At 37.6% G+C, this 26,701-nt stretch overlaps 4 protein-coding genes and 2 long non-coding RNA genes across 8 annotated transcripts in view; 4 read left to right on the forward strand and 2 right to left on the reverse strand.

Moving 5' to 3' along the window:
• LOC107837516 (uncharacterized) overlaps window positions 1-3,289 on the reverse strand; it is a 5,876-nt gene extending 2,587 nt beyond the window's left edge. The window contains exon 1 of the long non-coding RNA XR_001663532.1: window positions 2,453-3,289. This is a non-coding gene — a long non-coding RNA (uncharacterized LOC107837516). The remainder of the gene's footprint in view (window positions 1-2,452) is intronic.
• Window positions 1-8,361, forward strand: part of rassf2b (Ras association domain family member 2b) — a 12,936-nt gene extending 4,575 nt beyond the window's left edge. For 2 of the 3 annotated variants that reach the window (XM_007563476.2, XM_007563475.2), the window contains 9 exons: window positions 788-861; window positions 1,320-1,395; window positions 1,608-1,759; window positions 3,298-3,404; window positions 4,038-4,180; window positions 4,270-4,423; window positions 5,397-5,518; window positions 6,237-6,334; window positions 6,424-8,361. In XM_007563476.2, the coding sequence (XP_007563538.1) occupies window positions 809-861; window positions 1,320-1,395; window positions 1,608-1,759; window positions 3,298-3,404; window positions 4,038-4,180; window positions 4,270-4,423; window positions 5,397-5,518; window positions 6,237-6,334; window positions 6,424-6,493 (975 nt within the window). In that variant the 5' untranslated portion in view covers window positions 788-808 and the 3' untranslated portion in view covers window positions 6,494-8,361. Of the gene's footprint in view, window positions 1-279; window positions 310-787; window positions 862-1,319; window positions 1,396-1,607; window positions 1,760-3,297; window positions 3,405-4,037; window positions 4,181-4,269; window positions 4,424-5,396; window positions 5,519-6,236; window positions 6,335-6,423 lie in introns of all 3 variants that reach the window. The other variant, XM_016677126.1, reaches the window with a different exon arrangement.
• Window positions 1-26,701, forward strand: part of LOC103145867 (lymphocyte antigen 6 family member D) — a 670,619-nt gene that overhangs the window by 347,699 nt on the left and 296,219 nt on the right. The gene's annotated exons all lie outside the window — the stretch shown is intronic.
• sprn2 (shadow of prion protein 2) lies at window positions 9,141-12,542 on the forward strand. The gene is made up of 2 exons (XM_007563474.2): window positions 9,141-9,400; window positions 11,574-12,542. The coding sequence occupies exon 2, from the start codon at window positions 11,587-11,589 to the stop codon at window positions 12,127-12,129; it is 543 nt and encodes a 180-aa protein (XP_007563536.1). The 5' UTR covers window positions 9,141-9,400; window positions 11,574-11,586; the 3' UTR covers window positions 12,130-12,542.
• LOC107837512 (uncharacterized) lies at window positions 13,248-25,997 on the forward strand. The gene is made up of 3 exons (XR_001663527.1): window positions 13,248-13,958; window positions 20,551-20,557; window positions 25,986-25,997. It is a non-coding gene; the product is annotated as an uncharacterized LOC107837512 (long non-coding RNA).
• On the reverse strand, window positions 15,049-18,185 carry prnpb (prion protein b). The gene is made up of 2 exons (XM_007563473.2): window positions 18,047-18,185; window positions 15,049-16,203 (listed from the first exon to the last, which is right to left on the reverse strand). Exon 2 carries the CDS (start codon window positions 16,194-16,196, stop codon window positions 15,153-15,155), a length of 1,044 nt encoding a protein of 347 aa, XP_007563535.1. The 5' UTR covers window positions 16,197-16,203; window positions 18,047-18,185; the 3' UTR covers window positions 15,049-15,152.

Consider the following 26,701-nt stretch of genomic DNA (forward strand, 5'->3'; position numbering starts at 1 on the left):
TATTTAATATTTATTTGCAGAAAATGAGAAATAGTGAAAATAACATAGAAGATGCAGTTCTTTCAGACCTCCAATAATTAATCAAACAAGCTCATATTCATTTAGAAACAACAATACTAATGTTTTAACTCAGGAAGAGTTCAGAAATCAATATTTGGTGGAATAACCAGGAGGTTTTCAATGGGGTTCAGTGCAGTGGCTTCTAAATGTTTTTCAGAGAAAATAAGCTCCTATGTCTTGCTGAAAAGTTACTTCTAAGTCAGTTTTGTCTTATTTCAGGTGTACTATCAACTAGACCAACTTTACTGGGTAAGATTTTGTCTCTTTGCAGCATGATGAATGTTTAAGCAGCTGAAATAATGTGAAGCAGCAGGTGGCCCATGTGTCCTGCACCTGTCTTTGTGCTTCCGGAGGCTTGGTTCCTGCCAGGTTTCACACAAACCCACACTGAGTCCACTCCGCAGGAAACCGACCGCCACGTCAAACAGCTGCATGACTGGATCTTCTGTCCAAATGGCACAGTTAAAGAGCAACGATACAGCTGCTCTTCTCCACTATGAAGCACCAAATGTTTTGGTTCTGTAAAGAGACTCGTTAGTGTTTTATCACTTAGGATCTTGAGGGGAATTGTTGGCAGGAAATAAGATACGATCTTTGTTATTTCTTCTTTTCCTGCAGCCGCTTTCCTGCTCCTCAGACTGTCCTCTGTGTGCCTCTGAGTTTGTCATGAGGAGTCATGAGACTGATAAATGAGCGTTGACTCTGTGTTTACTTCTTTGTTCCTCAGAGTCTCTCATGCTAACCGAGTATGGATGGTACACAGGACGGGGTTCAGATCGGAGAGAAAAAGTTCATCAGCAAGTAAGGTTTCACTTCAACACTTTCTCACATGTTCAAGTAAATAATGAACACACATGTTTGATGATTATTAGTCTTCTGTTTGGTAGCTTTTTGGAAAATCCATGTTTGTAACATCAGCTTAACATGAGGAGTTAAGTTCTGATTTATGGAGTAAGTCTGTCTCTTACTTATGAGCAGTGGCGCTTTCAGAAGCTAATTTATTTATAAAGTTGGACTCAAAATGCCAACAGGAGATCTGCACATATACAAGGCTGGACAAGAAGCCCAGCAGCACTAGAAAAGTTTCATATCTTCATGTAATACTGCTCTATTATCTTAAAGAAAAGAATCCAATAAGCCTTTGATTAAATTCTGGCTGCGCAGCAAATCTGTTTAAGCTCATCTGTCTTGTTTGGTGTTTTCTTGGCTCGAGCTAAAATAGATTTTTCCTCTCAGTGATTTAGTTTTTATGTCTTCAGGGCAGCAATCCTCTCACATCTGAAAACATACAACCTTTACTATGAGGGGCAGAACCTCCAGCTCCGACACAGAGAGGTGAGTAATTACAGCCGTTTCTTACTTTTATATTTAACTTTGAACACAACATTCCCAGCAGCCCCACTCTTTGTTGCTCTTGACATTTTCGCCTTTGATTGCAATCTTTTCCAACGTATCGCTCCAGACTCATTACTCCTCCTGCCCTGAAGGCCTAATAACAGTCTGCTGGAAGAGTGTTGACATTGATCAGTGTCTGGGTCTCCAAACAGGAAGAAGAGGAGCTGATCATCGAAGGCTTGCTGAATATCTTTTGGGGCCTTCGGCGGCCAATCAGACTTCAGATGCAGGATGACCATGAGCGAATTCGACCGCCGCCGTCCTCCACGTCCTGGCACTCAGGCTGCAACCTGGACAGCCAAGGGCAAGTCAAACCAGACAGATCCAGTTACACTCAGACTGGAAATGATAATGACGACAGTTACATATTATGGATCTCTGTTAAGATAGGCTCATTAAATCTATAATTAAACAGAATCTAAACACAAAGAACCTTTAAAGTTTGGTTTGTCATCATGCATTAACAGATCTGTTTATTTGAATTCATAATTATTTTTGCTGCACAAAGCTCATATCAATGCTTTAAAGCTATACAAATATACATTAAGGAATGGAAATATTATAGAAAAGGTTATTTTAATTTATTAGTTATTCATTTTATATTTACATTTTTAAAACACAGAGTGATTCTAATATAATAAAACCTGAACATTTTAAATATTATTAATACAATACTGTTAATATTTCAAGCATTTTCTTTTTGTTAATTTTGATGATTTTGTCTTACAGAAATTCTCCATTAACTTTAATACATTATTACATAACACCAGTAAAAAAAAAGATTTTTCGTGCAAAAATGTATGTCTCACTGAGAATTACGTTCATTCACTGTAGTTTATTCACACAATAGTTGGTTTGGCTCCTTATGCATGAATTACTGCATCAATGCAGCATGGAGGTGATCTGCCTGTGATTCTGCTGAGGTCTAACAGAAACCCAGGTTGTTTTGATAGCATTCCAAATTAAATGCAAACTAAATTTTATTTGAAAATCTTACTTTGTTGGAGGTAAAATGCTCCTAAAGTGATCTGTGTTTGGAGAGGTGTAGCTCAGGTCCGTCTGTGTGGAGTGGCTTTAGAAAGTCTGACTCCATTTCTTGAGTTGGGTTTTCTCCACAATCCTCTAAAAACTGAAGTTATCCCTGCTGGTTTTTACCTTTTTCTATCAGGCTTTTTCCTTCCACTCAATTTTCCCTTTGTATTCTTCAATAGAGCAATGACATGAACCAGTCTTGTGAAAGTTGTTAATAGCTGTCAGCTATCAGCAGTCCTTCCAATAACTTTACATTTCTCCACTAAAAGCTTTTTATTTGTCTTATGTAACATTGTAAATTGTGGAGAAACAGAACTGACATCAATATCGAAATACACAAATATAAACACTTCAATTATACCACGTTTTGTGTAAAGAATCTAGAGTTTCACTTTTTGAATTCAATTAAATGAAAAATGAACTTTTCAAAGTTAATTTTTCAGATCTCCAAATAACCTTTACTTTTATTTCTCCTGGATATTGTTCAAACAACTCAACTGACAACACATTTTAACATATTAAGTGTAACAACAGACAGTTATTAGTGGGTAAAACCTACCTTCATGTTTTGACATTAAACATGTGATGGAAAGAAAAGCGTGTTGATATTTCTGATTGTTTTGTGTAAAAATATCTCCCAGTTCGTTCACCTTTCTGTCTTTAATAAACTGAGAACCAAAGAGTTGGTTTCGCTCTGGATCAGAAATGTGTTAGTTAATCACTTTTATGCTTGCTATGTTTACAGTTTTGTGATTTTTTGGCTCTTAGCTTTTCTCTCAACTTTGTTCTTTGTTGTTTTTACATCTGCAGTTCTCCCAACAACACAGACGGTCAGCAGACCTCAGAACAAAATCCTCCCACTGTGGAAGTGACGCCGCCTGACAGTAAACAGGAAGACAACACGGAGACGGATGAAGGTCAGCGACTCTATCATCTAATAAACATCATCAGTTGGTTTGGTGTCATTTTTACGAGAAGATTTATGTTTATGCTTTGGTTCATGTCATTTTAAATAGATCCAATTAACAAATCTTTGTTTTTTTTTATGCAGAAAAACTTCTCAGACGTTTTTCACAGATTTTGTTTTCTAACATGACCAAGAAGTCAGATCAGCAACTGTGGAGCATTTGTCTGTTTGTAAAAGTTATTAGAAAATTTCTTTCCCTTTATAAAATATAATTTGAACAAATTGTTTTCTCAGGAATTGGAATCGTAAGATCCTGGTTTAGCAATCCATTCAAAAATGTTTTCTCTCATCAACACTTGTGAATAATCCCAGTGGGGAAATTCATTTATTATAGCAGCACAGTAACAAAATATAACCTATTGATATAAAAATGTCTAAAAAACAATAAAAACTGTATTAAAAAAGTACCTACAGATAAAATAAAATCAAGTAGAAACCTAAAAACCTGGTAGATTTTTAAATACAGGATATGTTCTTTATAGATCTCACACGAAGGTAACCTGCAGAGCACCTGTGATTTATTGCATGTGATGTAATAATAATTAGTGATCTAATAATTTATTTATTTTGTGTCGTCGTTCAGAGGACAGTGAGAGCTCTGCTCAGCTTCTCCGGACGAAAAGCGACGCTGGCATCTTAAGACGCGGCCAGCGGCGGTCTCCAAGCGACCAGAGGAAAATCCGACGCCATCGATTCTCCATCAATGGACACTTTTACAACCATAAGGTGCTTTTCTATGAAAACCTCCAATAACCTAGAAACAAAAATATAATTCATAAATGTAAACCGTCACTGTTTAATGCTTCTGTTTTCAGACAGCCGTGTTCACACCTGCGTATGGTTCAGTTACTAATGTCAGGATCAACAGCTGCATGACCACACCGCAGGTGCTCCGGGTTCTCCTCAACAAGTTTAAAATCGAAAACAGCCCGGATGATTTCGCTCTCTATCTTGTCCATGCAAGTGGAGGTAAGTGAGCTGTTTGGAAATGAAGCCTGAGCACTGAGTTAATCTGGATCAACTTTCTCCATCTGTCCTGCTGCTTTCTTAAAATCAGGCGTTTCTATAATCGTTTATCTTCAACCTAGTCGGGGTTTAAATAGCTGCAGCCTCTGTTTCTGCAGTGGAAATAGTTTTATTTTATTTGCTGTAGAAGCTCAGAGTTGCCCTGCTGGAAACGGCTACACTGACCTTTCTTGCCGTTTGTCATCTGGATAACAGGATGGATTGTTTACAGCTGCGAGTACACGCAGCATGTCCAGCAGCAGGAAAGCGACGCTGTGTTTTTGTTTTTTATTGCCTCCATGGTAACATCTGGCAGCGAGTGGTAGATTTACGGTTTGAACTGCTCGGCTCCACTTAACGGTATGCAGTCTGGTGAAAGGAGATCACAGAAACAAGAGTTGCTCTGATTCTTTGACGGCTCCCCCTGCTGTTTGGGCATCAATCGATGTGACAGGTGCTGTTTGAAGGAAGACAACGATTTAGCGAAAACAGATTTGTTTCTTCATTTTTAAGACTTATGTAACAACAGATAAATAAGTTGTTCTTAAATAATCTTGAATGAAGGAGCAGCAGTGAACAGATTAGATTATTTTCCTACCGGATGACTTTTCCAAAATCCCTAGCCTGCAGGGCTGCTCTGAGATCGGTTCACACATTAGAAACAGATCGTTTAAAATATTTAGAGCTATTGACAAATACCTGAGAAATTCAGAAAATTTGTCTTAAAGGAGAAACATAACCCTGCTAATTTTGAGTAATCTCTAACATCAAACACACCTTTGTTACCCGTTGGATTAAAACTCTTAAATACAATTTATTTACTATTCCAAGGTGATTGGTTGAACAGGTGTACCTAATTAAGTGGCCAGTGAGAGTATATGCTTTATCTAAATGAATTTTGACTAATTGACCCATTAAAGATGCGTTGGTGTTTCAGAGCGAGTGAAGCTGAAGCGGACTGATTTTCCTCTGGTGCTGAGAGTCATTCAGGGTCCATGTGAGCAGGTCTGCAAGGTCTTCCTCATGGAGGAAGACTTGGGTGAAGAAGTCACATATGATGTAAGTCACAACCATTTCCTGACATGATACTCCCAGCTACAATCACACACCTTACTTTGATGTAAGGATCGTCGATTATTCTGACAGTTAATGGATTAATCGAATAAGAAATTGGAAGATTCAGCAGATTTTTCATTTAGCCTCTTAAGTTTATTTATTCAATATTAGAAATACTTTTAAAAAATACAGATAAACAAATAATTGAACTCAATTCTTTAATAATTAAACATTTTATTGACTAAAATTAAATAAAGTATTATTCCATTTGTGAACCGTTGATAATTTGTAGCTAAAATAATACTTCTAAAAGCTCAGCCCTTTCTTCTTGACTTAACATCAATATAATGTTTGGCTGATCTGTTGATTATTTATTGGAGTAATTGATTAAAAATAATACAACAAAAGGTGCTCAGTAAGAGAGAATTTGAACCAGGTGAAGCTAAAACTGTCCCACTTGAGGAGTTCTGGGTAGAATATTTTCTATAGACAAGTTAAATTAAAAATCCATATATTTTTGTATAGTTTTGGCTTAATTACCTTTCTGATTGTTGTTCTTTAAGCAAATATCCTCTTTTAGAGTCTGAGTACTCCAATTAGCGATCAATCGATTACTAAATTAGTTAACAAACATTTCAGTTATCATGATTGAACAGCTCAGCCTTAATGGCACAATGGGGATCTTGAGTTTTATTGGTGAAGTTCTCTCTTGTTCCACCAGGTGGCACAGTATATCAAGTTTGAGATGCCTGTCCTTCAGAGTTTCATCACCAAGCTGAAGGAAGAAGAAGACAGAGAGGTGCTGAAGCTCAGAAGAAGGTACCATAAACGCTACATATAATCTAAACAGCTGCAGAATATTCCTACTTTAAATGACCTTTGACCTCCTTCTTTCACCACATTTATAGGTATAATTACCTGCGGTGTATAATAGAAAAGCAGCTTCGAGGTCTTCCAGAAGGAGCAAAGTGTATTTAACCTAATGAAGGTGAGGATTTCCTCCGGCACAAACTGTTAGGAACTGTTTACATCCGCCGCCAACACAGAGAGAGAGAGAGAGCGTCGATCAGGCAATAACTTCTCCTTTCCAACTCCTCCAGTTCACTCTTCTGCTGTCTTCCAGTACGGCATCACATACACGAGTGATTTTACCTTTTTTATTTGTATTTTTATTTTATAAGCTTCCTGAGCCACATCCTCTTTTCTTATTCTAATCAAGCACAGCTGTAATGTGACATAATTATAGTAAAGTGCCTATTTTAACCTCGTCCAAGCACAAAATGCTTACGAATGATCAAAAAGAGCCAGAGCTAATCACACTGACTGAAAGCACAAGGTTTTAAGATCCAAGCGCTGATGCCAATGTTTGCATTTACATTCCTCCCTGAACCGGGCGAGTCTGAGAATTGAATTTAAATCAGCTGCCTTCGTTTCACTGATAAATCCCAACCCTGAGATTATGCTGTCATTAGCTGTTCTGTAAACCGAATGTTATGTTTGTTATGATACAGACAAAAAAATGACTGCATGTTGTAATGTGTGAGTTTAATGTTTGGTTTTCACAATTTTTAAGTTGCATCTAATAACTGAAGATATTTCACTGAGATCTCGTGTGATAGAGCAGCATAAAGTTGGGCTTTGTTGCAAAGTGGAGCAAAAATGTTATTTAACTCTTAAGTTTAGTTTTTAACATCTGAATAGTGTGTTCGTCAATACTTTTTAGAATTGGCTTTTGCAGAAATTACAGCGGCCAGTCATTAGCCAGTCTGAGCACGGCCGCTGAATCAGGGGGGCACAAGGGGCCGATGTCCCAAAGGCAACTGCAGCATTGAACGCAGACGGCAGGTCGCTTTTTTTTAATATTCGAGAAAAACGTCTCTCTGAAAAATGAAAATGCTATTTTAACCAGAAAATATGCATCTTATTAAACAAAACTGCAAAAACATAAAATCTTACAAGGTATTTTTGTCTAGTTTCTAGGGCAAATATATCAGCACATTTGGAATTAGACAAAACAAGTAACTTTTCAGCAAGAATTAGGAACTTGTTTTAAGTCAATAATAATTCCTTAATATTGATTTTTTTTTATATATTAGTTCCACTGATATATTATCTTATTTATAACAAGACATTTTTCCCACGTTCACTCCTTTGTATTTCTTGGTCTTCATGGTGAACACACTCTTTTCAGTTTTGTTTGTAAACATATTTCTCCACTTTACAATTCATTTTTATGTTGGTCTGTCACATAAAATCCCTGTAAAATTCACAGAAGTTTAAGGTTGCGGCATAACAAAATGTGGAAAGGTTGCATGGGTGTGAATACTTTTGCAAAACACAAGTATATTTTAACTACAACCAGCAGCTGCCAAGATTGTAAACAGGGTGAACTGACTGACATTTACGTCCAAAACTAAAATCACTTCATGAAGTTGATTTACACGTTCAACTTGTTTCGAAGGGAAAACAAACTGGTTTTACAGATTTTATGTTATTATTTGCCTTCTTCTAAAAGTCTAGCTCATTTTATTTACACTTTGATTTTTTCAGTATTTTAAAAAACCAGAATAATTGTGCTAATTAGTGAATTTTTATCCACAGATTTTGTTCCTACAGACAGACGCAGGCTGACTGTTAGCTGTTTCTTTGGTAAATGTTTGAATGCTTGCTTGCTTTTTTAAACAGACGGTTACAATTCTTGTGATTTGTATCATGTTAAAAACCTGATTTTAAAAAAGAAAAAGCACAACAAAAAAAATAAAGCTGTGAATTACTTTGTTGATGTTTAAGGGAGAATGTCTGAAATGTTTTAAACAAGCATTAAAAGCAGCACCGTTTGAGCAGCACTTTGCGTATGTTTGTCGCGTCTCCACGGACGGCACCCTGCAGAGTTTCTGTGTGACTCTGTTTATAGTTTTAGTGACTTTTTTATATTGTTAACAAAACATACAGGCTTGTAAGCATAAAGATGTCATTCCACCCCTTTGAAAATTAAGTTTTTTTTTTGTTGTTTTTTTTTTACAGTGATTATATTATTTAATAAAAATCTGTCTTTGGAAAATGTGCTCATATTGTGTAATTGTTTTGTTCGAGTTAATGATTATAATGTCCTTTATTGTGTTGCTTTTTGGTACAATTAAATGTTTCAGATCATCTAGTTTGGACCACATTTGCCAAAAACATAAAGTCAAAATCAATATATTTTTTTTAATTTAAAAATTCTAAAATATTGTGAATTTTGTTTTTCTGCTTAATAATAAACTATATGTTGAATATTTTAGTCATTTTGAGGAGAGGAGATCACTGAAACTGTTGCAGGGTTTTGTGGAAACAGTCAAATTTACAAACGTTTTGAGGATTCCACTGGTTTTTATTTTCTTGTCTTTTCTCAGAGACTAGAACAGAACAGGATTTGGAAATAGTTGCTATGATCAGCCAGGTTTAATAAATCAATCCAGGTCTGCTTTTGAGAAAAAGTTGAAGAAATAATTAAGAGGTCCAATAGATCTATTATTAATGTAACACATTATCATTATGTCATTATCAGAAAAGGTAGAAACCAAGTCAGAGTGGAAGCTTCAGGAGAGCTGAGTCTCGTTCCAGTTTCTTCTCTAAGAGGTTTATTAATTTAGACCAAATTAGAAACAAACTTTGCCTCAGTTGCTCTCGCAGGTATTTAAGAGCGACGTCGTCGTTCCAGCAGCTTACCGCTCGCCCGGCCAATGAGCATCAGCGACACCGGTCCACCTGACGGAGATCGTTAGGAGGATAACAGGCTGGCCGTGATTCAGACTTTCCTTCAGACGGTCAGAGGAGCATCAGCCGGGCGAAAGTCTCCAGAAACAAAGCGCGACGTCTGAACCGAGTTTTTACCACAACTAACAGGTGAGTCTAAATATCATTCATCCAACCTAATTTACTTCTACATGTGAGCAGTTATGGAAATGTAGAGTTAAAGCAACTTCCCTTGTTGTAATTTCTTACATTTTTGCATTATTTATTATTATAAGACTCAGAGATATTTCTTAAGTGTCATTTATGCTTCAAACAATTTGATTTAACTTCGTCACTCTCAGTTGCAGTAGCTTTAATCTCAGTCTGGATTATTCCTGGAGTAAGTGAATCGGAGTATATCAAACACATCATAAAACGACAGATTAAAGATCCATTTAATTTATTAAGGTAAAACTTAAGTGTGCTGTAAGGGCAGAAGCAGTCAGAATAACCAAAAAAGAATAAATATTTACGTTATTTTAGCCCTAAATTACTATTTGTTATTGATTTAATTAAATTAAGTTATACTTTAAGGTATAAATATATTCTAATTGTGTGTTGTAGCAGTGATATTAGATTCTTCTCCACAAATATTTACTTCATCTGTTAATTTTGTCTTTAATTTGGTCCGTCACATTTTTTATTTGCATGCATTCCTCCAAAGTACCGTTTATCGTTTATTCTTAGTATAAATACTCTAAAAGTAGCTGTGCTATCTGCTCAGTGATGCCTCATATAGTTGTTTACCAGGCCAGTGGCCTCATCCCACTCATGCAAAGACGGACTTAATCTGCCAGATCCAAATTAAAAGGACACAGAGATTATGAAAGCTCTGATCTCACGTTAGCTCCATTGTCGTCTTGTGCTGCACTGCTTATGTAAGACGTGTTTGTCAAAGCGGGATTAAAAGCGCTCTTCTTTAGGTCTTCAAAGGTCCAGACTAAAGATGCACGTATTATTTTCCTGGTTGTATAAGAACGATTTGTGCAAGAAAATCCAACCAGACATTTTCTATAGTCATAATGTGATTTATTGGTGTGACTCGATATGAAGATTCATCTTAATTTGATCAAATTATACATACAAAAGTTTTTAAGTTGAAAACAAAGTGCTTCAGATTTTTTGTTTAATGTTAAATGTACATTTAGGAATTCAGGAAGTTTTTATTTCTTAAAGATGGCTTTAAGGCCTCAGTTGATGTCAGAGGTCAGCAACTTTTACAGCACTAAGAGACATTTCTGCCTTCAGTCCAGCTAAACACGTTTGATTTAAACAGAAGCAACTTAACTCTTCAAAACAAAAACATAATAACCACATTGATTTGTTTTAACTTGTTTTTGGGTTCAGTACAATTTCTACAATGGAAGATTCTAATATTATAGAAAATGACATAAAAAAGTAATTTGTAACGTATTAACAAAAAAAATACTTTAAGAAAGAGAATATTAGTTACTATATTAGTTATTAGTTAGAAGTGTCATTTTTTGTGAAGTGGTTATGTGTGTAAACACCTACATGAAAACACCTAGGAAAATCTCATAAAGGTTGCATTCTAATTACCTTTGCATTATTTTAAAATAAATCATTTTAAAACAGAGAAAAATAAATAAATTTTACCAGTGATAAGTCTAATGTCTTTAACAGGCAATCTGGTATTTCCAATCAAGGATGTGCACCAACAGAGGTGGTGCTGGAGAATCCATCCTTTTTGACCCCTAGACAAAAAAGTGCTCCTCTGAAAGTTTTACTAATTTTTTACAGTGTATAGCATATGGTCCAAGATATATTTTATGGTTTTATAGTAAAGCCTTTATTATTAATGCCCCACATCTTGTTATTTTGCCCAAAAAGCAGAGGGTGTTGAGATTTTTTTCCTTAGGGGGACCTTCAAGAATGCAGGAAGTGGTTTCTATACCTGTGTTTTCCAGCAGCCATTGTACAGCGCATACAGTGGTAAAACCAGCTGACCAAATATCCTCGAGCTCAGCTTGGGTTCCTCGGCTCATTTTCCAGATACCAGAAAAACATTATTGCCAAAAACAGCTGGACAGTGTATTTTACGTACTTGGACTGTTTTTAGAAGCAGTAGAGGCCCAAATGGAAGTATAAAAACGTGCAAAATGTGAATTCCGCACAATAAATCTCCTTTTAAAGCTTGTTTTCTCTTTAGCTTATGGTCACTTGCTGAAGCCAATGGAGCTCAGGTTGCAGACCTTTAGTTTAGAGAGAAGTTTTTATGCGCTGATTGATTTTCCGTTTTCCTCCTTTATTGTTACTTACGCAGCTGACAGACCAAGATGAACCTGCAGAAGCTCCCCGCCACCTTGTCCCTCTGTCTGCTGCTGCTCTGCGCCCTGCTGCCCAGCTCTGAGGCGCGTCGCGGCCGCGGAGGCGGTGGCTTCGGTCGGGGCGTAGGAGGAGGAGTCGGTGGCGGCGGCTACAGCCGTGGATGGGGCGGTCAGTCCTACAGACCTGCACCTGTCCAGGTCCAGAGAAGTGGTCCGAGTGCGGGGAAAGTAGCCGGAGCGGCAGCTGCAGGCGCAATAGGAGGAGCGATGATTGGGTCAGCCCTGAGCCGTCCCGGGTATGGATACGGGTACGGAGGGTATGGAGGTTATGGGGGATATGGCGGTTATGGTGGATACGGGGGTTATGGACCGGGGTATGGCTCCCCTCAGTTCGGAGGCGGCTACCGTCCAAGGCCCGGCTATGAGCCTGAGGGTTCTGGAGACATGGAGTACTACGCTGCAGCGTCCAGTGGGCCCATCTACAACAGCATAGTGGTCGTGATTGGCTTTATAACTTCCCTGATGCTGGGAAACTGGGTGGCTGCCATGTAGAGCTGGAGGCCAAGCTGAGATCCAAACAAAAATAAATCAACAAATTCATCCTGAGAATAAAGAGGAACGTCTTAAAAACTAATCTCCAGCCCTTGAAGATCGTCATCAGGGTCCCTGATTCATCCAACAGGACGTCATCCATCAGAATGAGAGAGAAATCCTCTTCAGCATCTCTGAACCCATTTTATTTATGAACTGTTGCCACTGCATCCCACTGCAGCTGCGCTTCCATTGACCACATAATGGCACAACTTGACATTTTGAAAATAAATTTACTAAAAGGAAAGACGACAATTTATGTTTCAGCGCTAAGATGAAGTGGGTAATTTTGGCCATGTTTTAACAAAACTGCAACGGAAAAAACAACCAGATATTGCGACAGGCGAAAACCACGAAGAAGACAACAGGAAGTAGTTAAAGGATGATGGCGCAGGTGTTTTTAATGATTTATGAGCAAACTTATGTGATTTAAATTGTGTTTCTTATTTAATGGAAATATATCAATTGTGACATTGTGTTTCTCAACATTAGTGAAATATTGACAGATTTGTAATGGAAACGCAGCTTCTGTCCTTGAATGTGTTCACAGATGTGTTCAGGTTAAACCTACCTCACGACATCATGATAGAAGAGCATTTAAAAGCAGCTACACTCTTTAAATCGCTGGTTAATGTACCTCTTAAATTATTTATAGTTATGATTCATCTGCATAAAGTTCATATTTTGAGTATTTGGCTCATATTAAGACTGTTTTACTCAGTTAAAGTACTAATAAATAATTTAAGGACTCATTCTCATTCATCTTGAATGGTGTCCTAATTTTGCAGATTTATATACATTTATTTATAAATGTCTACATGTATTTTCTTGTTTCACTGTGTAACATTAATTAAAAAAAATAGAGAAAATTTTTCTGAGCTTTATTCTTTCACACTTTTTTTTTTTACTCATATATGTTTAATTACAAATATTTGAATTGGGGTGGTACATATAGAGGAGTGTTGACCAAATTGTGGTCCGAGGGCCATTTGTGACCCTAGAAATTATTGTTTGACCAATGGCTACAAGAATAGTAAAAATTTGCTCAACAAATTAGAAAACGATTACCCAAAACACTTGAAATTGTTTTGCAGATTTTTATTTTTGTGTCTTTATTGTTGAGCAGATAAAACAGCTGTCCTTTAATAAATCAGAATACTGTTGAGAATTTAATTTCAGTAATTTATTCTTTTTTTGAAGATATTTTTTGATAAGATTATAGGCATTAGAAATTTCTACAATTATTTTAGGAGCTTTTGAACACATTTTAAATTCTTGTGATTTATCGCCATAAAACCTTAACAGTCGTACAGTTAATTCATGTATTGCTCTGGATTTTATTCACCTTTATACATTTAATTTATATTTATTTACAAATGGAAAATCAAAGACAAATTGTCACCATGCAGATAAATCAGGGAATCACTAAAAATTAAGTTTATTAGACAAGACAAACAGCAGCACATTTATCAGCACAGTAAGAAAATGTTTACATTAAATGTTTCTGAGTGACAGCGCCCTCTAGCGGTCCCAGGATACGGACTGATGTGTTAAAAAGAGTCTGAATTTACCCCTTTGGAACCTAAATAACGGCTTTAGCTGCATTGTTTTTATCATAGCATTGACAACAAATACATTTACCAAACCGCTTAAAATCAGCACAGACATAAAATGTTTACATTTCTGACACTTTGCACAAAACAAACACATTTGGTCATTAATGAAGATACATTCACATTCAAAACAATGAGCTGAGGGTACATTCCTATATTAAAGTTTAATTGGATTTTGTAAAAAAACAGAAAACAAACCGATATGAAGGTGTATTTCTTGTTATTGAATAAATTGAGATAATCTTACACAGTATCTTCAGTTTCAGCACCGATAAAAAAAAACAACATAAAAACATTCAGACTTAAAAGAAAAAGCCCGATAAACCACCAAACACAGGTTACTGCTGCCACGTTGGACACTACGAGATATAAACAGGTGATAATCAGAAATGTATTAAAACTAATTCTCCTTGATAAAGACATTTCTGTCATGATCTGGAGGAAAACCTGATATAAAAAGTCCTGAAAGTCAGAGGCAGACGCAGCTACGTTTAAAAACACTCAAAATACTAAACTGAAATGGTGATTTTTGCCCTGAATCAGTTTCAATTAACATATATTAAAAAAAATTAAAAACAAAGTACAAATTGTTTTTATTACACAAAGAGAAAGGCAACATGGGTATATTACTGGTGCAAGACATTTGTAACAATTTCAGCCTTGGTCCCAAAATGAAGCAACTTTTGTATAAATAATAAATTAAACTTTACATAGAATGGTTAAAACCAAATTAAAAAGTTGTTAGAGAATATATTGTTTTAAAAGCTTGGTGTATTTGAATTCTTCTTTGTGAGCCATAATTCACTGTGGCTTTTTCTCTTAAAACTAAAACTTCCCACAATTACTTCATAATCATCTTCATCTTTTATAGCAAGCAGTAGTTACACAGCATAAAGTATATTACTATATATAAGTACCAATAAATATCTATAGATTGGTAACATTATCATACCATTTGAATCTTATGGTCTTCATGCCTTGTCGGTTAAAAAGTGACGAAAGCCTGTATCACTGCAAAAGCACAACATTTTACCAAGTATTTTGTATGGGTTCTAGTGCAAATATCATAGAAAATTTGAAATAAGACTACATTTACTTACGGGTAGCTCTTCAGCAAGACATCGGAGCTTGCTTTAAGTCAATATTCCTGAATACAGATTTAAAAAAAGGAATAGTTCAACTGGTAGATTATTTTAGTAACATTTTTCCCCATACTAGACAAAAATACTTGGTAAGGCTGTTTTTGCAATGTAAACGAAGGTTTTCTTCTTCTTCCATGTTTTAATATTTCTCCAGGTAGAGGAGGATGGCAAAATCTCAACTGATTTACCCTGCAAATGGTGTCAGTGCAGGAACATGATCACGTTGCTATTAATTATAATCAGTGTTGTAGCAAAGGCTGCAGATAAAACCCCCGGCAGGCCCAGCGTCGGCACCTCCTCCATTACGTCTCACTAAGTAATGATCAAACTCAACCATGTAACGCTCCAAGCACTTCCTGGCCTTCAGCTGCTCGATCAGTGCCGGATAGCCAATCTCTACTATGCTGACTGTATCGTCGTCTTCAGCACTACTGGATTCCTGTGGCGATGGACTTGCAGGTGTGGTAGCATTTGTCGTGTTGTTGGTTAAAGGGCTGGACGCCTCACTTGGGGTCCTGCTGATTGGTTTACTTGGTGGCTTCTGACTCTCTGCAGACAGGTCAATTCTCTTCACGCAGTCGTCCATGAAGTTGTCGTAGCTTCCTGAGGGAGTTTTGAAGCTATAATCTCTGCTGTAGTCATTGGTGTCAGTTGATCGGGTTCCATATTTCCTGTGCATGTAGTGGTTGTAGTAGTACTCCTGTTGGGGGTTGTGAAATTGAAAATCGGGCCGGGGGAACCTTCCTAGTCCGTAACCAAGAGCCATCCCCACCACAGCCCCTCCACCCGCTGCCATCACTGCTGAGCGCCCAAACCCTTTGGATTTACTGTTAGGAAATAAACCCATTCCCTGAACTGACTGGGAAAATGGAGAGCCACCTCTGGAGCCATACCCTCCGTAGCCAAAGCTGCCACCATAGCGAGGGCTTAAAATTTTGTTATTTGGGTTGGCATTGATGTATCCACCTGGGTACCCTCTGTTACTATATGGTGACCCCATACCTGGGTACGGGTTGTAGTAGCTTCCACTCTGCTGCCTGGGGTAACCACCTGGGTATCCTCCCTGGTTGCTTTGTTTTGGCTGTTTGGGATGTCCACCCTGAGGATTGGAGCCCTGATTGCTTTTGTGCCACGTATTGCTGTTAGTGGCACTTCGGCTGGGTGTGGACCCCTTTCTTCCACCAAGGCTCTTCCCTAAGCTTCCACCTCTTTTGGCCAATAGGAAAGAAAAGTGAAACAAAAGAAGGCACAGTAGAGAAGATTTAAGCTGCATCTTCACACTATAGAAAAGGAAATACAAGCAAATATGTGAAAAGATTATTTGGATGGTATTAAAAATGCATCACATGCTGTTTATCTTAAAGATGCACAGAGAAAGGAGTTGGGGATCAGAATCAGTATATTTTCTGACTGAATGTCGTGATCTTTTTTATTTTAATCCAATCTGAGGCTTTATATAAAAAAGGTAACAAAGTGGGGTTTTCTGTGACAAACAGGCTAACCTCACATTTTCAGCTGATCAGTATCTGGATGCAGAGGCTACTTATAAGCCACTAATGGCTCAACACGAACATAAAAAGAGCAGCCCGCTGATCTAATAAAGCTGATGTGTTCCCCCATCCTACTCCATCATTCTACTGCCTTTGTCTGACTGCTGGGCTTTAATATCCATTAGTCAGGGCAGGGAACCCAAATGGGAAGTCAGAAAGATCAAGACATAAAAAGCAAGCATGTATTTTTTTCAGTGTTCTCATTGTAAGCAACATTATAATCCATCTATCCATTTGTATACACTTTTAACCCATGCAGGATTGAAAGGGAGTTGTTGGTGCAGTCAATGGACAAAAGTGCAGACCCACTAATACAATATGTAAATATTGTATTATAATTGTAGATTTTTCCTCAGACTGACAATGTGTTTTTATTGCATTCTTCAGCTGAATAATTATTGAGAGTATCACCACCCTGACCTCAATAATGTAGAAAACCTGCAGCATGAGCTGAAAGGGCCTCAGATACCAAGTACTCTGAGATTATGCAAAGAGGAAAATTAAAAAATCTCTATCGCTTTATTCTCCAACCTTCTCTAAGAGAAGACTAACTGCACTCTCACTGTAAAAACAGGAGGGCACAAAGCATTAACAGTACAAATAATAGTAATGGGTATAGTTTCTTTTTAACTTTTTTTGCCACAGCGGATTAAATTTACCCAAATTAAATGTTAAAATCTGAATTTATCATAATTTTTACAATGCGTGACAATAAGGATGGTGAAATGACTCTGCTGTTATTTACCTGGTACTTAATTACTTTAATATTAGCTTAATTTTACATCCTCATTGGTCAATAAAGCATTATGCTATCTGAAATCTGATACATAGTCGAGACATCTGCCCCTGGCACAGCATTTTCACTGTTTGCTTCTATAGTTTTAATTACATTTTATTTAAAAATGCCATGTTGGTAATTATCTACAACCTTCCACTGAAAAAGCTTTTCCGCCTATTTTACTCAGAACTAAGCTTGTTGTTTGTGATATTATGATTTGTGCATACGTATTCTGTATTGTCTACTTTGTAAAGAAAGGAAGAAAGACCAGGTGTGGAGAAAATGTGTTTCTTTTTGTGAATGATTAAAAGTCTTTATTGCTTAATATAAATCAAAGTAAAAATGTCCACTCTGTGATTGCAAAACAGAGCAAAAATATTTAATTTCGGTGTAATTTTTACATCTTCAAAAGCAAAAGTAAAAAAAACCTGTAATTTGTTTTTCATACTGTTTTTAATAAGAAAATTAATTTACCAAAACATACTCTAACGCAGCTACAGGTCCAGTAAGGTCGTTTTGCAGCAAGCCAAAGGGTAATTTCTTATTAAATTATATATCAAATAAAGCTTCTTCTGACATGAACATTTCCACTGCTTTTAGAACGACTCGTCTATTTTCCATTAAGATGGCGCATACTGACCCAACATTTAATTCACAAACGAATAAGTCAGCAGCAGTTTATCAGTAAAGTCCATGTCGGCGTATCTACCCACAAACAGGTCTGTTTGGGGAAATAACAGACTTATTTCCTAAAAGTAACCCAGACGGGTGCGGCTAGTTTAGCCGAAACCTTACCTTGAATGTCGGTCTCCCTCTTCTCGCCTTATTTACCGCTCAGAAAGCCTCCCGCCGACCGGTCACCTCCTCTGAACGTTGAGTCGGTCTGGAGAGACGTTTGCCGCTGACGTAACGCCTCGCGCACCAGAGATATAGGTCGCCTGGATACAAGATGTGGGGCGGGGCTTAACCTGATGTGTTTTCCATCATCCGGAGCCATGAAACACAGCCAGCCCAAAGCATTGTGAGGTAAACAGCTGCCCCCACACCACCAGGTATAAACCTACGGAGCCCTCCAGGGGACATGGGGATTTTTTTTTCTTTTGTGTTCCCTCGCAAAACTTTTGCGTTCCCTCGCAATAATCTACTGATCAGTTCATGCGGCATAACTGAATACTGTAAGCCTTTCTTACGGTGGGCGCTGTAATTTCTGCTTTAATATAAGCTTATAAGGTTTTTCCATGGACTATTTCTGAGTTATTATCGCGGAGTAATAAGTCATCTGATTGTGTCTCTTGTGTTCGTCTGAGTGGTTTAAATGGCTGCTTTCAGTCCCGTTCCATCTTAGTCTTAACAGACATAAACACGCAGTAAATAAATCGATTTCAATCAGTTTTCTGCACCAAAGAGTTAATAATAATAAACACGTTTTCACTGAGGCTCTGTAAGAGCCATAAGAATGAAATAAGTAACTATTGATGTGACAGAAGCAGCACCTGGTGGTGGGCGTGTCGATGTGGACGTGACATCATCAAGTATGAATGGGAAGGTGACTGGCTGCTGTTGGCTCTGTGTGTATGAAGAACCGGGTGAGCAGGGGGGTCAGTCCTCGCAAAGTTTGGAGCATGATAATCAAAATTAAATAAATCGATAATTGTGACAGAACAAAGATGAGGTTTGGAGTTGATTGATACACGGACAGATGAGATTACCCGAGTTAACCCAGTGCAGCCCTCTACCACCATTAGTTTGCTGTGTTTTATAATAACAAAATGTGTTTATTATTATTAACGCTTTGGTGCAGAAAACTGGTTGAAAATCGATTTATTTACTGCATGTTTTTGTCTGTTAAAGCTAAGATGGAACGGGACTGAAAGCAGCCCTTTAAACCATTCAGACACGAACACAACCGAGACACAACCAGATGACTTATTACTCCGCGATATCTCAGAAATAGTCCATGGAAAAACCTTAAATAAGCTTGTATTAAAGCAGAAAGTAAGGCGGCCACCATAAGAAAGGCTTACAGTATTCAATTATGTCGCATGAACTGATCAGTAGATTATTGCGAGGGAACGCAAAACCTTTTGCGAGGGGACGCAAATGGAAAAAAATGCCCCATGTCCCCTGGAGGGCTCTGTCCAAAAGCCAGCTAACCATCAGTAACCATAAGTGTCGATGGCTACTGATGGTTTTCAGGTTTCTGTTGGCTGTTGAGATTAATTTTTGTTTGTTAAACAACAATCACATTAAAGTTTAATCATGGTGTTTTTCTTTTTGTTTTAATGCAAAAATATTGTTAGTTTGGCTGGTAATCTGTCCCACGCAGAAATCTCTTTCCCCACCCAATTAGCGGAACAACAAACATAACCTTGAGATTTTCCTTTAAGTAAAAAAGAAAATATTAATTTTTTGATTTCTTTTATTATCATCAAACCCTCTTTAAAATTGCGGAGAAAAAATATCTTCTATGTCAAAACATCATTTACATAGCTCACACCTGTGTGTTACATATAAGATGTATGTAGCACACAGTATGTATGTAGCTATACAAGCTACATATATCTTGTATGTACAAGTAGCATACATACAAGATATATATTAGTAGCACACAGGTGTGCTACATCTGTTGCTACATCTGTGTGTTACTACACATATGTGTGCTACATCTGTGTAGTAACACACAGATGTATGCACACAGATGTGCTACATGTAACACACATCTGTGTGCTACATAATATGTAGCACACAGATGTGAGCTACATATTATGTAGCACACAGATGTGTTAAATGTAGCACACATGTACTACATGTGTAGTACATGTGTAGCATATTATGTGCTACATAATATGTGTGCTACATATTATGTAGCACACAGATGTGAGCTACATAATATATCGATTTATATTATGTAAATGTGTTAGATAATATAAATTAATATACATAATATGCAGCACACACAGGCACGGAGCTATGGGGGGTTGGGGGGGGGGCCGTAAAATATGTTCCCCCGAAAGCTATGTCCTGTCTGTAAACATATAGGGGCTCGGTTATTAGCCCCGCCCCCCAGCCCGACGATGACTTGTTCCGCTACTGAGCACACAGACGGGGGGTTGGGAACGCCAAAGCCTAAATGCTACATTGGTCAGTTTACTTTTGTTTATTTGGCAGCTTGGCGCTTTTTCTGTAAGCTAAAAATGAGTGAGCAGAGTTTGAATCCTGATGTAGTTCTAAGAGCATTCGTTTGGATCCCGCCTGAGCTTTTTACTGTGTGCGGTTCTGGCGAGTCGCCGGTTTATGAGCTTTTTTGTGGTTTGGCGAACTGAAGAGCTGACGGGTCACCCGGTTGGATAACCGTTTAATCCGACGCATCAAAAACGTGTCGGATGCTTCAAGTTCGACGCTTGCGCACTTTGCATCTGGTTTAAGCCCATATGTGGAGCGTCAGACGCGCGCGACGCTTCAAAGGCTCAAAAAGCTCCAAACGGTTCAAATCGCACCGCGCTAGACGCTTGAAACGAGACCCAACGGTTCTGGACGCACCTCCAAATGAACTTTGCATGTAAACCAGACGCGCCTGACGCTCAAAACGCGTTTGGTGTGAACGCACCATAAGACTGTGGGTTAAACAGTTAAATCTGTCATGGTGGGTTTTAAGAGTCGAACCCACATGCAGAAACTCTCACAGAGAGAAGGAGTAAATGCAATAGTTTATTTACAAAATGTACAAGTAATTGCAAGGCAAAGAATGGATGACAGGAACCAGGAAATCCGGAACGGCTGCAATCAAGAGAGAGAGGTGGTGAGTTGAATGGAGACGGAAAACAGCAAACTCTGGAGAATGGTTTGGTGCTTACTTGGAGTCTGAGGCTTAGGATCGGCAGAGGGGAGTGGGTTCCAGGTAAGGGTATTGCAAAGGGGGCGTAGGAAGGGTGCTGGTGTTGGAGGGCGGACAGGTAGACCAAGTAGGAGGCTCCGAGGACAGCGGGGCAGAGCGGGCTCCCCACTAGAGAGAGATCTTCCAAAGACAGTCCTAGGCCAGAAGACTTGAGAAACCTTCTCCGGAGTCTCTCGTAGGCGTCCTGGGAAGAGCAGCAAGAAAACTGATTAAGAAGGAACACGAAGAGATCAAAAACACTTCTCAGAAAGAAACACAGGGACCTGATGTACCACTGTAGGCAACACTCTGGCAGAGAAGTGCTGGCAACCCGCTGCTTATATCCTCCTCCAGGGAGATGGTAATGATCCTCAGGTGCATCCTGTTAAGCCCGTCAGCACACCCTCCAGTCAAAGCATGAATCACTGGCGCCCTCTCCTGGATAGTTGGTGATGCTGAAAATGAAAACAAAACCTTCCCCAACCTGGTACCCAACAAAATCTAGTTGAAACGTTTGCCAAAAGATTATTAATCAAACATTGTTGCTTCACCCCCTCTGGATGTCTGACACACCACCTGAACATGGCAATCTCTATCCTCCAATCACACGGGTAGGCTTTTTAAATTATTTAGTATAATTAAAAAAAAAAAAACATCTGCCGTTTTAGTGGGCCATGCGCATTACCAGGGCCGTGCAGAGACCACTAAAGCAGGAGGTGCTCAAAAAAAAGGGCATATCTAACCGCCTTCTAGGACAGACTATTAACAAAGCCACACAGCTTTCAGAGTTTAATAAACAATGATAAATTACAAAATTGTGACATATACAATCAAAGCTAAGGAAAATCTCTATATAGAGCATACAACTATGCATATGTAAGATATTTTATTAGTAATTTCTTTCTGCAGGTCTATTTTGTTATAGGAAAGTATTGCAATATTCAAACCCGCAATTTAGCAAGATATGTAAATCAGAGCTAGAACACCAGACATATTTTGTCTTTACAGAATTACACTATTAAAAATATAAACAAGGGCACAATGAAAACCTTTTAGTGTACTGTAATCTATAAAAAAAAGAGCTGCTTGGTTTGCTATACTAGCAGTGGAGATGAAGATGGTCCATTCAGGAAAGCAGAGCTGCATCAAACTTTAATGTGGAACTGCAGAAAAAAAGAAAAAAACAAAAGCAAAACTTGAATTGTTAATGCACGTCACCATGAGAAAAGCCTACTGAGTTTTGTTTAAAAAACTGTTTTTAAAATTAAAATCATCCATTTCTGTCTCATGAAGTGAAAAATTTATTTGAAAACAAACTTATTTGTGCATGTCAGAAATATTTTCTTGCTATTCTAAGTTTTTGTTTGACTCAAAGTTTTGCTTGTGATTCTCGCATGACGTCGTGGGCAGGACCTAAAATCACAACTAAAGATTTCTGATGTGTGCAAATAAATGTTTATGTTTGGCAAATAACTTTTTAAGTTCACGAGACAAAAATGAGTTATTGAATTTAAAAAACATTGTTTTAATCTTTTTGTTAAAAAAATAAATAAATCATTACAATTCCAAAGGTTTTGTTTACAATTTTATTTTACTTAACTAAGGTTAGTTTTTTTTTTTTTTTATTGAATAATTGGGGAAAAAATTTAACTTCATACTCTGTGAACCAGACCCTAAACTTAAAGTCTGGATTGAGTTTTTTCCCCTTCATTAATGACACACTTTGACTACATACATTATATCTATCATGGTAGTTCAGGGTGAGTTATTTTTAATTCTAAATGAATATCCTTGTTGGTCTTTTATTTAAGTGCTATTCTCCTTCAATATACATTTACCTAACGCTAGAATAAATGCAATGTACATTATGCAGCAAAGGAAATTAGAAGATCGGACATATATCCATTATGGAGATGAAAGGTTTTGGACGGGCGATGTGCCTCTATTGCATAAGCGATACTGAAGAATGACCGCTATCATTAACAATACAGTGAAGAAGCTTTTCAGTTATCTAGCTTTGCTAGCAAAGTCGTAGCTAGCAGCTAGCTAATAGCACAACAACAGCCTAATGTCTGTATGATAAAAATACTGAATCGATAGATAAGAACAGTTTTTCCTCACCTGGCTGTCTCCTCCCACTCAGTAGTTCTTCAGAGAAAGGCAGACGTAGAGGCCTGTCAGTGTCTGTTGTATTTCATTACCTCTCTGCTTAAACCGCGACTCCGGGCTGAAGCAGAAACGAGACTTCAATGTTTTCCGTCAGCTGACAAGTAGCAAGTCTACTCCACTTTATTCACCAAAAACGGTTTTTTAATTCACCAAAAACTGTTCTGTAATCTGGAACGTTCGCTACGTTGAGCTCCAGTTAGCCGCTTTATCTCACTGCGCGAGAGGCAACTGCATCATGCGTCACGGGCAAAAGGTCAAAGGTAACAAGGTGACCGGAAGGCTTATTACGTTGTACAAAAAAAAACATTAAAAAAAAACAACAAAAAAACAAATAATTTTATTACATGTTATTATGTGTCAGAAGAGGGCTTAGGAAATAATAATAGCAAAAAATAAAAAAATAAAAAAATTGACAAAAATGGCACTTGGGGGCAAGGAGCAAAAAGGGCAGGCCCCCTCTGATGTATGCAAAAATGCATACCGTGTTTCCCCGAAAGTAAGACAGTATCTTACTTTCTTATTATCCCCAAAAGCCCCACTATGTCTTACTTTCGTGGTATGTCTTATATTGGAAAAAAATTGCCGAATTTTTTGTTTTAGCCATAAAATTAACATTTATTAACAACCTGAACAGTATTGTATTCACCACAAAACAGTTTTATAAAAGGAAGTGCCAAGAATGTCTTGTTACAACATTGCATAACATGTAAAACAATGAAAAATGGTAAGGGAGGTGGCAGACGCGGCGACGTATGGAGAGGGGAACGGCGCGCAGCTAGATGAGAGGTATTTCCCCGAAAAGTAAGACATATGTCTTACTTTCGGGGTACGGCTTATATTAGCCGACCCCCCTGAAACCCCTGATACGTCTTACAATCGGGGGTGTCTTACTATCGGGGAAACATGGTACATCAAGAATATGCATCTCTGCATACTCCTGATGTCTTAATTTACTAATTTACCCATTCCTGTAATTTGTTTTTTGTTGTTTGTTGTTGTTTAAGGGCATTTTATTCTTATGTAAAGCAATTTTGGGAATTAAATAGTTTCTGTAACTTTAACACAAGTTACAGCGCCAATGATTATCACTAACTAACAACGCAATCTATCTTAAGGTGGATTATCCAGTTCCTGACACAGGGTCAAACAGAGCAAGTTGTACGTCTTCACAGCGATAGATTTACGGCTATCTAACAGGTCAAAAAGCAGGGTGTTCTGTAAAGAGCTGCTGTCACTGCTCTTCTTCAGAGAGGCCCTCTGAGGAAGGAAATCAGAGTTATTAACAACACAAGAACATTTATTAAAAGATATAACTAAACAAATAAATGTACATAAAGTAAGAATATTATAAAGGTATAACAACATTTGATGATAATAATAATACAATTTACCTAACAACTGCATTTTTACAATTACAATATATCTGAAAATATTCTTTAAAATATTATAACAAGGGTAAAAATAACAACAAAAAGACAATACAGTAGTTTCAAAGAAGTTTCTGTACATCATTGTCAACAGACAGAAAATCTAAAGTAAACAAATTTGTTTATGTTACTCTGTTTATTTCAAGTTTACAAAAAGTAACGCATGTTTCAGAGAGGACAAAAGTATGCAGATTACACATTACTACACATAAAACATATTTAGAACCAAGTTAAAGACAACAAACACTGAATGTTTTGGAATGTATATTTATTTAGTAACAATAACTGTTAACTTGTGAACCAAAACGCAAAAGGTTTAAATTTATCCAGAAAAACACCCTAAGCATGTATTGTAATAAGATATTTGATGGGTGTGTGCGCACGTGCGTGTGTGTGTGAGAGAGGTCAGATATAAAATAAGATGAACATGAACAAATATAATCAGTAACAGACGTTTGCATTCAACGTCTGAATATCACTCAACTTTGCATTGATTAAAGCTGTACTTAGATTTATAAAATGGTAAAATACAACAGCTCTAAGGCAATTCAACATAAATCTTAACATTTACTGTTTTCTGCTGTGATCTTGCCTGGTATAGTAACACTTCTGCTGATATAATTTTATTTCAGTAACCGCAGTTCAGTCTGTTTGCCCAACTTGTCACCATAGCAGTCAGAGTACGGTCAGCAGCACAGTGCAAACTAATCCCGTAACGTGTTCAGTGATTATATTTGTTTGAGAGTAAATATTATTTTTAAGTTGTTTGGCTCATGAACCAGGCGTTCTGACCCATTGACATGAATTTATGGCAGTTCCCAGTTCACTCTGCCCAAGCAAAAATGCTTGTGTGCTCAGAATGAGCCAGTTGCTGCCATTTTTGGAATCAGGAGGATTTCTGTTTGGACAAGAGAGCAACAAATGATAAAATTCTTGTTTGCCACTTCTGAACGGATGTTCAGCGTCATAAGAGTGGGAAGTGAAGTTTTCCCAGGCTGCAGCCCTCCTTGTGACCCCTGGATGAGTTCCTAACGTAGAACATTTACATAACGCACTTGTATAATTTTGTACATTTTTTATTGGGGGAGATGCTAACAATAATGTTTTTAGCTCTGTTGGAGATGGGGAGGAAATAAAAAACCCAGCTAACATGGTAGTGACGGCTCTGTTGTTGAGAACACAAATAAAAACAGCTAAAACAAATCTTTACCTAATATGTTAGCGGTGGCATTATTGAAGAGGGGGAAGAAATGCAAACATCTAGCCAACATGTTCTTAGCCGTGTCCTGTAGATGGGGAAGAAATAAAAAGACAGCTAAAACAAATCTTATAATCTTATGAAAATCTCTGGCTCATTCTTCTCATGGATCCCAGGTTCTCCCGGTGGTCCGAGTGTAGCCACACAGAAAACAATGAGTGAGAGTCACAGAATTTCAGAGTTTAATCCAATAGAAGACAACGTATGAAATAACAGAAACTGCAGAACAGAGACATACATTCATTTACCTGAGACAAATGGAAAAGAAGAAGAAAGAAAGGCAAAGACGTCTGGAGAATTGCAAGAGCAAATCTGATTTGTTACTCCTGTGTACAAACTTTTATAGTAAAGACGTATTCTTGTCTTTAATTTATTCAAATAAGGCATATATTTGCTCATCCAACCGGGAGCTGTTGGACCCTTTTTAAAAGTTAGAAACTCCCTGCAATTTGCTTCCAAAGGTCATTTGTCCCCTTTGTCTAAACAAAGTGAGAGCAGAGCTTCTTCTGAACTCCTGCTGTTTTATGGCTTTTCAAAGATGAGTGTGAAAGCTGGAACTTCTCCTGATTGTTTCCCCACACAGACAAAGGGCAGTTCAAAAGATCTTAGCAAACCATTTGCTGTAATTACAGGTAACATAAAGGTCAACAGGGCAGAATAAGTTATTAATCTGAAAACTATAATTAGGCTATTTCAATCAAGATGTCAGGAACCAGGCAGTA

This window comes from Poecilia formosa, unplaced genomic scaffold, assembly GCF_000485575.1.
Source record: "Poecilia formosa unplaced genomic scaffold, Poecilia_formosa-5.1.2 Scaffold148, whole genome shotgun sequence".
NCBI lineage: Eukaryota > Metazoa > Chordata > Actinopteri > Cyprinodontiformes > Poeciliidae > Poecilia > Poecilia formosa.